The sequence below is a fragment of the Aegilops tauschii genome, chromosome 3 (assembly GCF_002575655.3).
Source record: "Aegilops tauschii subsp. strangulata cultivar AL8/78 chromosome 3, Aet v6.0, whole genome shotgun sequence".
Classification (NCBI taxonomy): domain Eukaryota; kingdom Viridiplantae; phylum Streptophyta; class Magnoliopsida; order Poales; family Poaceae; genus Aegilops; species Aegilops tauschii.
The window spans coordinates 4880488-4894579 of record NC_053037.3 but is presented as its reverse complement, the minus strand read 5'-3'; the positions used below and the strand labels follow the sequence as shown (position 1 = coordinate 4894579).

At 43.6% G+C, this 14092-nt stretch overlaps 1 protein-coding gene across 1 annotated transcript; it reads right to left on the bottom strand.

Annotated features, from left to right (window-relative positions):
* Positions 1-2982: 2982 nt before the first annotated feature.
* LOC109768600 (germin-like protein 8-11) lies at positions 2983-6014 on the bottom strand. Its single transcript, XM_040402026.2, has 3 exons — positions 5201-6014; positions 4522-5053; positions 2983-3031 (listed from the first exon to the last, which is right to left on the bottom strand). The coding sequence occupies exons 1-3, from the start codon at positions 5256-5258 to the stop codon at positions 2983-2985; spliced, it is 639 nt and encodes a 212-aa protein (XP_040257960.2). The 5' UTR covers positions 5259-6014.
* Positions 6015-14092: the final 8078 nt, after the last annotated feature.

The window sequence follows — 14092 nt, the reverse complement described above, 5'->3', positions numbered from 1 at the left end:
AATTAGTTTTAAAAGAGAATATACCACATCCGAATCATAACAAGGACGAGGGCCGACGGGGACGGATATCAAAACCATGGCACTATGTATAACAAACAACGTACGGGTAAGATAATTATACGAGTAACTATATATCCAAATCACACAAACATCAATTTGGTAATGTAAAACATTCATGAACAAGAGGCTCACCACAAGGTGGTGCCGGCGACGGAACGGTGCGGGCGATCGACTATGGTTACGACGGAGATTTAGAAGGCACTAAGTAAACCACACCTACATATGCAAACTAAGTGTTATTTTTGACCTCAAATTGCATATAAATCAAATACTAGCACATATATTTCCTCCCAAATTACTAAACTCATAAATTAATCACTATACAAAGCATTGCAAGAGCTAATCTAGCAATGAGAGATGAAAGGACAAAGTTGCTAACCTTTGTGATCATTTGAATGGATAGGGGCCTTCAAATCTTGACAAATTTTGGGCAAAATGTGTGATGAGCTAGAGAAGAAGAGGGGAAGAACAGAGAGGAGAGGGGAAAGGGGAAGAACAGAGCGAGCTCGGGTGGACGAAGGGTTTATGTAGGACGACCTTTAGCACCGGTTCGTGCCACGAACCGGTACTAAAGGTGCTGGAGGGGCCCCGGACTGACAACATCCTGCCACCACTCACTTTAGTACCGGTCCGTGGCACGAACCGGTGCTAAAGGTCGGCCACGAACCGGTACTAATGAAAGCGGCCAGCTAGCCGTTGGAACCGGCACTAATGCACACATTAGTGCCGGCTCAAAAGCAAACCGGCACTAATGTGCTTGACATTTGACCCTTTTTCTACTAGTGTATGAATAAAATTGTTCTGTCTGTTTGGGGTGTCTTAATTTATGATATATTTACAGATGCACAATGTTTATTTGTGCTATTGTCTAATTATAGACTGATTATGATGATAGCAGAGGCGGACCCAGAGCAAAAATGATCCGGTGTCCACATGTACACCATGTACGATTAGGATACCAGGCAATAATATACATAAAAGTAACAGACGCGAATAATTTAAAATGTCTTGCACTATAAATGCTTACCAAATAAGAGTAAAAGACGAGTTAATGGAGTATAATTTGGTCATGTGATGGGCCAACATTGTCATCTTTTGCTGGTGTCTTCATCTTCTTAAGAAAAAACTCCATAAATCGTCCTAGAATTTAATGATTATTTGAGTGCACAACACAACTTTATCTGCGTGTGCCAATTAAAATTGAAATAATAAATAAAGCATATTGATTGAATAGTATGTTTAGTTAAAGTTATTCGACATTGCTTCTTACTATCGCCGTGTGCCGCCAAGAAATACTCCAAATACACATGAGTCATTCAAGAAAATTATACATGCTTGAATTAGAAAACCCTAGCTATACAATTTAGAGAACAAGAATTTGATAAAATTAAACTGGTACAATACTCTTAAATTTGAAAATCCTGGTCATACAACTTAGAGAATGAGAATTACACAATTAAGATACGTACACGACCTTACCTAGAGTCATATCTTTTTCTTTTGATTAAACGTTGATCTGCCAACTGCAGTAGCAAATAATAGGACAGGGACGGACGGTTGTCAGCTGGTTCAGACTGAACGGACAATGACGAACGATCTCACACCAGGAGCGGTGAGCCCGTGACAAAAGGAGGCGAGGCTAGGCGGTGAGCAGCTGAATAGCACACATACTACATTTAGAGCAACACACATCAGGTGATCGATCCAGTTATGCACACCAGTGATTTCTGTTTGGTAAAAGAGTAACTTTTTGATTAATCTAATTCAGAAATAAATCATGAACATGGCAGTAACAATATTAATCTCATTCTGATATCTAGCCATGCAAGGTCGTATTACGCATACAGCAAATACATCTACGTAAACATCAGGCATGGTAAACACAGAAATAAACAAATTATACACTCCCGTCGGCAAGGTCATCGCGGAGGCGGTGGCGGCGGTATTGTCCTCGGCGGCCTTCTTTTTGGCTTCAGTGAACATGGTGATGTGAGTCGAGGACATAGTCGAAGTAGTGGATGAAGACAAAAAACGGCTAGCAGTCGGGTATAAGGGGATTCATGCAGTGGAGGACGTCGTTCCTTCGTTGGGATCGATGGGCTTCGTGCGGAAGCCAGGTCCCCAGCACAGGCCCAGTTAACAACGTTGCACCATTTTTTCCACTGGAGTAGCCACCTTTAGGACAGCCATCACATAGTGACCGTACGGTCGGGAACGATCTGCACACGAGGTCTGACGGCCAAAATTGTTGAGTGTGTGAGAGGGGTGGGAAAGGGCTCAGTTTTACTGTCCTTAATAGCTGATTACCTTTGTCTGGCCGGTAGGAACTAAATCACAAGAACTAAGGCAGAAATTAATAATGGCCGAGGAATTTATCAGAGAAAGATTGGTTAAATATTACTGATGGTTTGGAATCAAACTTTGAGAGATGGTTCAGAACATTGGGGCAGAAAAACGTCAAACCACTTGCTTGGGCATATCTCTCCGGCAGAGTTATGTATATGCTGCAAGGGTCTTATAAAACAATCGTTTAGAGAAAGTGAGTTTATATGTGAACCCAATGTACATTAATCATGATCATTTGCTAGGCGTTCCATCAAAACTTGATATGTAGCCTATGAGGAGTCTCATGTGAATATAACTGGAACTCATCTTTTTTGAGATGGCTATAAAAAACATATGAACCATAATGGCATGATTAATTGAGATCAAAGATATGATCAAATAACTTGGTGCTACTATATTTACATAATATGATTGATAAGTTAGTGCACACAACATACTATTCCGTTCCCCTAGAGCTCGCCCTAGTATTTTGGCTAGCATGCCCCACTCCAAAACACCAAATTGCACTAAACACGGTGCTTGGTCAGGGCAGGTGATGATGTACTATTTGTGCCGCATGACATCACACATCACAAACTATACCAACAATCCTTGATGAGTTGACAGTGGGGGGCCATACACTACGAGGCTGACAATAGCACCGTGGAGGAAGTATGAGCTCTTGAGGGGAGCAATCGTGCTTCTCAAGGACGTCATGGTTCATCATTACACCATTGAAGATCCACAAGGCAATATATTTCATCTCACCCACTCGGATCAGCTGCATTGCATCCACGTTTAGCGAAAATGTCATGGGAGTAATTCTTCAGACAATGCATCTACAGATGCAACTTCATCTCATCAATGATGACTGGAACATCATCAACCCCATTGACAATCTCTCCAAGTTCAGGAAGGAAGCACCATGGAGTGACGACATCACCTTAGCTATGGTGGACGAACATCTCGTAATGGCTAATGGGTGGTGTGTGAGGGTTGTGCAGAGGTTCCACTACAGTCGTAGAAGACGTGCGACTTTTGTTGCAACAATCATTATCACAGGTGGTGCGTCCTCCGGTGGTATGATTTGAGTGTCATGTGCCCCCTCTACTGGTCAAAGGACTTCACATGTGTACTACTCGAGTGGCGACTATGGATTTTCCCCATATTTATTTTTACAACAATGTTGCCAGTTCAATAAAATAATAATTTAAATGAGTTAGCATAATATAATAGTAATGATTCCCTACCATGGCCGTGTTTTCAAGTGAGAAATTACTGCCACGGTAGCACTTTCACGGTAGCAACGAAAGCATTAACACATCCATGCCACAACCTCACACCCACGGCATACTACACATAAAATGTCCTGAGAATGATTGACCAGTGAGCCATAGGAAAACCACGTGAGATAATTGTGTTACAACTTACAAGTAGTATGCGGAAGAACCATTAGAAAAGGAGGTTAAGTTTGACTGGTGGGAACAATCCTGGAATGTAATGCGCCTTATTGATTTCAGGCGCCTTGAAAGCGAACCATCGGAGATTTACTCAAGGTTTTGGTGGTTGTTCCAAGGAGGCCCATCAGTGGCGGTGCTTCTTCTTAAATCATATGAGATGTGCCCTCATCTCTGACGCTACACCCTCCCAGCCAGAGATGTGCCAAACAAGGTATCCCATTCTGTACTACTAACATTTTTGTGATGAATAGTAGTTTCATATCATCTCCCTCTAGACTACTATTTAGATTGTGTCTGTTTTTTGTCCGAATATGTAGATTAAATGTGGATACGAATTTCTTCCACTTGGCATATCTCAAGAGAGATCGACCTGTACTATCCTCGATTTTTCTATAGTTTAAGCTCTGCATGCTAGGTACTCACCACACCTGAGCTATAGTTGATTATGGGTTATAACTTAAATAAATTAAGAGTATGCTTAGAAATATTATTTTGTGCCATGTAAAACTAGACCAACAGTTTATTTAATCGAGTATTTCAACCATAGAGGATAAATGTTTTAGAAGCTAGTACAATAAAACAAACAAATATATTGTATATGATCCAAGACAGTTCTATTTTCAACGTTTGTCCATGCAAGACATCATTAGTTCTGGTTGTCTGCCAAAACTGAGCCTGAAGCCAGTCTACAGTCCTCTTCTCCACTTGGAACGCCTTGGCAAGAAGATCGTCTGAGATTGCCGGTTTTGACCCAAACACAGCGTTGGCAATGGTTATTGCCCCAGGGTTCTGGCTGCTAAGTGCAGCAATTGCCACCGCTGGTTTGTAGGGGTTAGGGTTGAATTGGAAGTGGACGAGACCTTCTGGGAATACAAACACGTCACCCTTGTTAAGCACCTTCGACAAGAACTTGTTGTCTGGGTTGGATGTGACAAAGCCGACATAAAGGGTCCCTTCAAGCACGGTGAGGATCTCAGTGGCACGCGGGTGAGTGTGCGGTGGGTTCTCGCCTAGAGGTGCATAGTCGATGCGCGCAAGGGAGATGCCCAATGTGTTGAGGCCAGGAATCCGCATTACATTGATCAAAGTGACATTGGACCCAACTTTGTTCGCCTTTGTGTCTCTCGGCATGTCGAGTTTGGCCGCCAAGAAGAAGTCTTCGGCCTTCACATCCTTTGGGTCTTTACAGACAAATCCATTAACTAGAACTGCAAAAGATTGGACATATGTTCATGATCAGCTGACTCGAAAGGCTTCGGAACTGAAAACATGCTAGTTAAATATTTATGCCATAAGAACCATGTGCCCGAATACTAAGAGCTTCTTGATCTTCACCAAGTGTTGAAAATACATACCATGTGAGCTGTTCTCGGCGACGCAGAAGTCCTGGAGAGGGCTCGGATCAGAAGCCATGGTCTGCCATGAGGCCAATGCAAGAAGGGCGATGACAAGGAAATAGGAAGAGGAGGCCACTTGAGTTTTTTGTTTCTCAAAGCAACTGTCTTTTTTGGCTTCGTTGTGTTGTGTGGCTTGGCTTTTGGAAGGCTATATATTTATAGCAGCAGAAAGAGAAGGTGATTCTGTGAAACAGTCAACGCAAAGCATATGTATGCTTGGCCAGATAGAAATGGTCATTAGTTATTTAATCGGCACACGCGGACTAAATGTATGCCATGAATCAATCAACTTTTAGGAAGTTTCCTCGTATGGTGTATACTATAGCTAAGAAAACTAACCTCGTCATCATAATCATTGTCTGCGTCATCATAATCATAATCATAGTTCATGACTTCATCAGCTCGGTCGTCGAGATCGAATATCTTATCATCACCCTCCCCGGTATTGTTCAGATATTGGGAGCCGTCATTTGCTTCATTCAGATCATCTGGCCTATTAGGGCTGCGTATGATCTTGAACAGGGCCTCTTCTCCCTCTCTGCCGGTATTGTCTGCCATAGCTTTTATTTAACTAATACAGAAGAAATATAAAACAATTTAGTATTCAAATTACAATGCATGGATGCAATCAATAAGGAAAAACTGAATCATATAGTACATAATATGCATCGTCTCGAATAATATATAATCTCGAATACATCATCTCGAATAATATATAATCTCGAATACATCACTGGCTAGGTAGCTAATAAAGATCGAATACTATAGAAGAATCTAGGCCACTTGCGGTTCCTGGGGCGCGGGCGGTGGACACCCAAAGACAAGGAACCATCACATGATCATATCTCCGGTCATCTGCCCAAAGAACCTGCCAGGTATTGGAGAACCTGACGTCCATAGCAGCCATGTAGCGATGGACGTGCTCGTCCTCCTCCCTGACACGACGACGCACCATCTCCGGCGGGGCCGGCTCCCTCTGCACCGAATGTGGCCCACGCGAACGCCACCAAAGGAGATCAGGGTCGACGACGGGACCCGAGGCCGGGTTCCTCACCAAGCGGCGCGCCCCTCCGGGTAGCACCTCCCAGTGCCAGCCCGGCGGAGCCCAATCCCGGACATGGGTCAGCTGGACGTCGTCGCGAACGGGTCGACGGCGAGGATGCGGGCTGGGCATCGTCGAGAACAAATACTATATGCCCGCAAAAAGTAACATTTTTTAAATGATTGGATTGTGATAACTAAAATTCTATATGCAAATTCTAACAATTTGACATTAATCTAATTCATCTAACTAAAACTAATTCTAAAATTTCTAACATTTCTATATATATAACTAACATTTCTATAACATTTCTAATATTTCTATAACTAAAAAACAGAAAAATTGCTAACATTTCTATAACTTAAAAACAGAAAAATTTATAACATTTTTATATAACTAACATTTCTAATATTTCTATAACTAAAAAACAGAAAAATTTCTAACATTTCTATAAATATTTCTATAACTAAAAACAGAAAAATTTCTATAACTAAAAACCTAAAAAACAATGTGTGTGTGTGTGGACATGGCGGGCGGGGCAGGAGGCCACCGGCGAGGCGAGGCGACGGGAGGCGGCGACGGGGACGGCGACGGGCGGCGACGACGGGGATGGGGACGGGGCGGTGACGACGGGGACGGGCCGGGCGGGGACGACGGGACGACGGGGCGGGGCGCGGCGACGACGGGGATGGGGACGGGGCGACGACGGGGACGGCCGGGGCGGCGACGACGGGGACGGGGCGGCGACGGGGGCGTCGACGGCGGGCGGCGGGCGACGGGGCAGAGGAGAAGAAGCATATGAGAAACTGAATTTTTTGAAGTGTTTTCTTATATATGATGGGCCTTTAGTACCGGTTGGAGTGACCAACCGGTACTAAAGGTCAATTTTGGCCAGGCCAAGCGGCGGGAAGCGCCCACCTTTAGTACCGGGTGGTGGCTCCAACCGGTACTAAAGACCCACCCTTTAATACCGGTTTGAGCCACCATCCGGTACTAAAGGTGGTGCGCTGGCGCAGGTGCGGTGCGTCATGTTTAGTCCCACCTCGCTAGCCGAGGGGCGTCCGCACTGGTTTATAAGCCCCAGTGCGGTAGCTCTCTCGAGCTCCTCTCCAAAGCAGGCCTACTGGGCCTAAATGTTCTGTGCTGCCCTGTGGGCCTACTGGGCCTTTGCGGGCCTGCATCCTGGCCCAACAACATGTTGGGTTTCTAGTAGTATGCAGGCCGCTGTGCCGCAGTAGGCGGGCTTTTTTATTTTCTTATTTTTTTGCTTTATTTATTTTTGTTTTATTTATTTTTGAGTTGTTTTTTTGCTGTATTTAGAGTTTCTTTGTGAATATTTTTGCTTTAGGTACAAAAAATTACAAACTTTCTATTAGTGCCGGTAGTTTACAAATTTGAATAGTTTACATTTTGAATTATTTGAAATTTGTGTGGATCACTAGTTTGTGAATAACTTAACTTTGAAAATAGATTTTTCACTGATTCTTTTTTCTTATGTTTAATATTAGTGTGTTTTATCATTATATCCAATTTGGTAATGCTTAGGTTATTTAAAAAATGAAATGCCTTTGTAACGGATGAGTTTTTTTCGAAACCCTGATACTTCGGAAGAGATTGTCCATTTTGTACACGAAGTGCATCCAGTTTTTGCGGTAACCCTCTCTACTTTTTTGCACATGCTATGTGGGTGAAATTATGATACCATGCCAACTTTCAACCTTTTCTGAGTTCATTTGAAATGCTTTTCAATTTCAGGGTCATTTAGCTGAAAAAATCAGTAAATGCATGAAAGAATTTGTTTGCACATAAAATTTCTTCGTGTTTCAAATGCCAAAACACATAACTACCCTAACTATTACAGAGATTCCCTCATGGGTGTGAAACACAGAAGAAAGTGATGATAGTGAAGCCGATCACATCCCAGATCTTTGAGTGTGAAACTTTTTCTTCGCGTGTGTCCCTTTGCGCCGTAGCCATGGAAAATCTTCATCATTTAACTGGATGCTCGGGTCAATATTCACTGTGAATGGAGCAATTTCATCAAACTTTTCATAATCTTCTGACATGTCTGTCTTTTCATCCACTCCCACAATCTTTCTCTTCCCAGAAAGAACTATGTGGCGCTTTGGCTCATCGTATGATGCATTCGCTTCCTTATCTTTTCTTTTTCTCGGCTTGGTAGACATGTCCTTCACATAGAAAACCTGTGCCACATCATTGGCTAGGACGAATGGTTCGTCTGCATACGCAAGATTGTTGAGATCCACTGTTGTCATTCCGTACTGCGGGTCTTCCGTTACCCCGCCTCGTGTCATATTGACCCATTTGCACCGAAACAAAGGGACCTTCAAACCACGTCCATAGTCAAGTTCCCATATGTCCTCTATGTAACCATAATATGTTTTCTTTCCCGTCTTGGTTGTTGCATCAAAGCGGACACCACTGTTTTGGTTGGTGCTCTTCTTATCTTGGGCGATCGTGTAAAATGTATTACCATTTATCTCGTACCCTTTGAAAGTCATTATATTCGAAGATGGTAACTGGGACAGCAAGTACAGGTCATCTTCAATAGAGGCGTCATGCATGGTACATGTCTGCAACCAGCCGGCGAAACTCTTGGTTTGTTCACGTGTAATCCAGGCATCAGACCGCTCCGGGTGTTTGGAGCGTAGAAAATTCTTGTGTTCGTCCATATACGGAGCCACCAAGGCGGAATTCTGTAGAACTGTGTAGTGTGCTTCAGTGAGAGAATGTCCGTCCATACATATTTTTTGATTCCCTCCTAGCGTGCCTTTTCCATCCAGTCTGCCCTTATGCCGCGATTCAGGAACACCAATTGGCTTAAGGTCAGGAATAAAGTCAATACAAAACTCAATGACCTCCTTATTTTCATGGCCCTTGGAGATGCTTCCTTTTGGCTTAGCACGGTTATGAACATATTTCTTTAAGACTCCCATGAACCTCTCAAAGGGGAACGTATTGTGTAGAAATACAGGACCCAAAACGTTAATCTCTTCGCATAGGTGAACTAGGACGTGCGTCGTGATGTTGAAGAAGGATGGTGGGAACACCAACTCGAAACTAACAAGACATTGCACCAAATCATTCTCTAACCTTGGTATGATTTCTGGATCGATTACCTTCTGAGAGATTGCATTGAGGAATGCACATAGCTTCACAATGGCTAATCGAACGTTATCCGGTAGAAGCCCCCTCAATGCAACCGGAAGCAGTTGCGTCATAATTACGTGGCAGTCATGAGACTTTAGGTTCTGGAACTTTTTCTCTGCCATGTTTATTATTCCCTTTATATTCGACGAGAAGCCAGACGGTACCTTAATACTGAGCAGGCATTCAAAGAAGATTTCCTTCCCTTCTTTGGTAAGAGCGTAGCTGGCATGACCCTGATGTATGCCGTCTTTTCCATGCATACGTTGCTGGTCCTCCCGTGCCTCAGGTGTATCTTTTGTCTTCCCATACACGCCCAAGAAGCCAAGCAGGGTCACGCAAAGATTCTTCGTCACGTGCATCACGTCGATTGCAGAGCGGACCTCTAGGTCTTTCCAATAGGGCAGGTCCCAAAATATAGATTTCTTCTTCCACATGGGTGCGCGTCCGTCAGCGTCATTCGGAACAGGTTGTCCGCCAGGACCCTTTCCAAAGACTACCTTCAAATCCTTGACCATATCATGTACATCAGCACCAGTACGGTGGCGAGGCTTCGTCCGGTGATCTACCTCACCTTTGAAATGCTTGCCTTTCTTTCTTACGGGATGCCTGCTCGGAAGAAATCGACGATGTCCCAGGTACACATTCTTGCTACAATTTTCCAAATATATATTGTCGGTATCATCCAAACAGTGCGTGCATGCGCGGTATCCCTTGTTTGTCTGTCCTGAAAGGTTACTGAGAGCAGGACAATCATTAATGGTCTTGAATAGCAAGGCCTTTAGGTCAAATTCTTCCCCCATGTGCTCATCCCACGCACGTACACCTGTTCCATTCCACAGCTGTAAGAGTTCTTCAACTAAACGCCTTAGGTACACATCAATGTCGTTGCCGGGTTGCTTAGGGCCTTGGATGAGCACTGACATCATAATGAACTTCCGCTTCATGCACAACCAAGGAGGAAGGTTATACAAACACAGAGTCACAGGCCAGGTGCTATGGTTGCTGCTCTGCTCCCCAAAAGGATTAATGCCATCTGCGCTTAGACCAAACCATACGTTCCTTGCGTCATCTGCAAACTCCTTCCTTTACTTTCTCTCGATTTTTCTCCACTGCGACCCGTCAGCGGGTACTCTCAACTTTCCGTCTTTCTTACGGTCTTCTCTGTGCCATCGCATCGCCTTGGCATGCTCTTTATTTTGGAACAAACGTTTCAACCGTGGTATTATAGGAGCATACCACATCACCTTGGCAGGAGTCTTCTTCCTGGGGCGCTCGCCCTCGACATCACCAGGGTCATCGCGCCTGATCTTATAGCGCAATGCACTGCATACCTTGCAAGCATTCAAATCCTCGTACTCACCGCGCTAGAGGATGCAGTCATTAGGGCATGCATGTATCTTCTGCACCTCTAACCCTAGAGGGCAGACAGCCTTCTTTGCTTCGTACGTACTCTCGGGCAATTCGTTGTCCTTTGGAAGCATATTCTTTATCATTACCAGCAACTTTCCAAATCCCTTGTCAGATACACCATTCTCTGCCTTCCATTCCAGCAATTCCAGTGTGGTGCCCAACTTTTTCTTGTCAGCTTCGCAATTCGGGTACAACAATTTCTTGTGATCCTCTAACATGCGCTGCAACTTCTTCTTCTCCAAATCACTTGTGCAGTTTCTCTTTGCATCGGCAATGGCCCGACCTAGATCATCAGCGGGCTCATCTGATGCCTCTTCTTCAGCTTCTTCCCGCATTGCCGGCTCAGCTTATTCCCCCATTGTTGTATCATCGTATTCAGGGAACCCATGGCCAGGATAGCTATCGTCATCCTCTTCTTCTTCATTGTCTTCCATCATAACCCCTCTTTCTCCGTGCTTGGTCCAAACATTATAGTGGGGCATGAAACCGGACTTAAACAGGTGGACGTGAATGGTTCTTGACGTAGAGTAATTGTGATCATTCTTACAGACTATACATGGACAAGGCATAAAACCATCCGCCCGCTTGTTTTCCTCAGCCGCAAGCAGAAAAGTTTGCATGCCATTAATGAACTCGGGAGAGCATCGGTCATCGTACATCCATTGTCGGCTCATCTTCATTACACAACACCGAAAAGACCAAATTAATACAAGTTCATACATAAAGTTCATACATAAAGTTCATACAAGACTTAAATGCAACAAACAAATAACTCTCTAACTAAAGAATTTAAATGCAACAACAAATGCGATCAAGATCGCAACTAAGGTAACAATTGATCGAACAGCATAATGATACCAAGCCTCACTATCAATGGCATATTTTCTAATCTTTCTAATCTTCAAGCGCATTTTCTCCATCTTGATCTTGTGATCATTGACGACATCGGCAACATGCAACTCCAATTACATCTTCTCCCCCTCAATTCTTTTCAATTTTTCTTTCAAATACTCGTTTTCTCTTTCAACTAAATTTAACGTCTCGACAATAGGGTCGGTTGGAATTTCCGGTTCACAAACCTCCTAGACAAAAATACCTATGTCAACTTGATGGGCATAATTTGTCATAAACACGAAATGCAACAACTAGTTTTAAAAGAGAATATACCACATCCGAATCATAACAAGGACGAGGGCCGACGGGGACGGATATCAAAACCATGGCACTATGTATAACAAACAACGTACGGGTAAGATAATTATACGAGTAACTATATATCCAAATCACACAAACATCAATTTGGTAATGTAAAACATTCATGAACAAGAGGCTCACCACAAGGTGGTGCCGGCGACGGAACAGTGCGGGCGATCGACTATGGTTACGATGGAGATTTAGAAGGCACTAAGTAAACCACACCTACATATGCAAACTAAGTGTTATTTTTGACCTCAAATTGCATATAAATCAAATACTAGCACTTATATTTCCTCCCAAATTACTAAACTCATAAATTAATCACTATACAAAGCATTGCAAGAGCTAATCTAGCAATGAGAGATGAAAGGACAAAGTTGCTAACCTTTGTGATCATTTGAATGGATAGGGGCCTTCAAATCTTGACAAATTTTGGGCAAAATGTGTGATGAGCTCGAGAAGAAGAGGGGAAGAACAGAGAGGAGAGGGGAAAGGAGAAGAACAGAGCGAGCTCGGGTGGACGAAGGGTTTATGTAGGACGACCTTTAGCACCGGTTCGTGCCAAGAACCGGTACTAAAGGTGCTGGAGGGGCCCCGGACTGACAACATCCTGCCACCACTCACTTTAGTACCGGTCCGTGGCACGAAACGGTGCTAAAGGTCGGCCACGAACCGGTACTAATGAAAGCGGCCGGCTAGCCGTTGGAACCGGCACTAATGCACACATTAGTGCCGGCTCAAAAGCAAACCGGCACTAATGTGCTTGACATTTGACCCTTTTTCTACTAGTGTATGAATAAAATTGTTCTGTCTGTTTGGGGTGTCTTAATTTATGATATATTTACAGATGCACATTGTTTATATGTGCTATTGTCTAATTATAGACTGATTATGATGATAGCAGAGGCGGACCCAGAGCAAAAATGATCCGGTGTCCACATGTACACCATGTACGATTAGGATACCAGGCAATAATATACATAAAAGTAACAGATGCGAATAATTTAAAATGTCTTGCACTATAACACTAGTAGGAAAAGGGGCTTTTACCCTGGTTCATAAGGGCCTTTAGTCCCGGAACCGGGACTAAAGGGTCGTTACTAATGCCCTAGCCCTTTAATCACGGTTCTTACACGAACCGGGACTAAAGGCTGTCCACGTGGCCGGTGCGGGGAGCCCAGGCAGGAGGGCCTTTGGTCCCGGTTGGTGCCACCAACCGGGACCAATAGGCATCCACGCGTCAGCACCTGGTAGGAGCTGAGGTTTTTGTTTTTTTTAAAGGGTGGGGGGGGGGGGTTTGGGGGTTTTGGGGGGTTAATTTAGGTTGTTATTAGGTAGCTATTAGAGAGAAGTGTCCTCTCTTATATCTCCGTGCTTGGTTTACCAACGCTACGTACTGCTATGCCTAAACATGGCTTACATTGAAGTGAAGGCAACATGTGGTGCATGTCGAAAGTAATACTAATCCGGACTTGATCAAGTTTGGATTGTACTACTTTCGACACGCACCACATGCATGTTGCCTTCACTTCAATCCAATCCATGTTCATTTCACCCGCTGATATATAATAACTCTTCATGCGTGCATCATGCATCATCATATATAATAACAAGTCCTACTAATCATCATCATACAACTTCTACTCGTTATTAATAACAAGTCATACGATCATCATCCTCACAGTCATCAAACCAACCCTACTTAATTGTTCTTAGCACATGATCATCAGTATTAGGTAGGACCGAAATACCCTCTTTAAGGTAAAATAGCATAAAACAATATAGACCCTGACTCTCCATTGTGGAGAATCGAGATCATCCTGTCTCCAATTCTTGCGCCTCGCTTCCTTTTGCTTCCAAGAACCTCCTTGCGACTGTCCATACATTTTTTCCATTCTTTGATTTGCATGTCTCCACTTCTTTTAGAAATCCGGTATGGACAGTTGAGATTCGTAGGATGACCTGGTTGTATATTCAAAACATCAAGCTTACCATTCTGATACATCAAATGAGGCACACAATCCTCTAGG

What these genes read in the sequence shown, in the direction of transcription:
- LOC109768600 (XM_040402026.2), bottom strand. Translation starts at nt 5,258, where the DNA reads ATGGCTTCTGATCCGAGCCCTCTCCAGGACTTCTGCGTCGCCGAGAAC. An exon ending in CGCCGAGAACAGCTCACATG is followed by an intron (nt 5,054 to 5,200) that starts GTATGTATTTTC and finishes AATCTTTTGCAG; the next exon opens with TTCTAGTTAATGGATTTGTC. An exon ending in AGGACTGTAGACTGGCTTCA is followed by an intron (nt 3,032 to 4,521) that starts GGCTCAGTTTTG and finishes TATTGTCAGCCT; the next exon opens with CGTAGTGTATGGCCCCCCAC.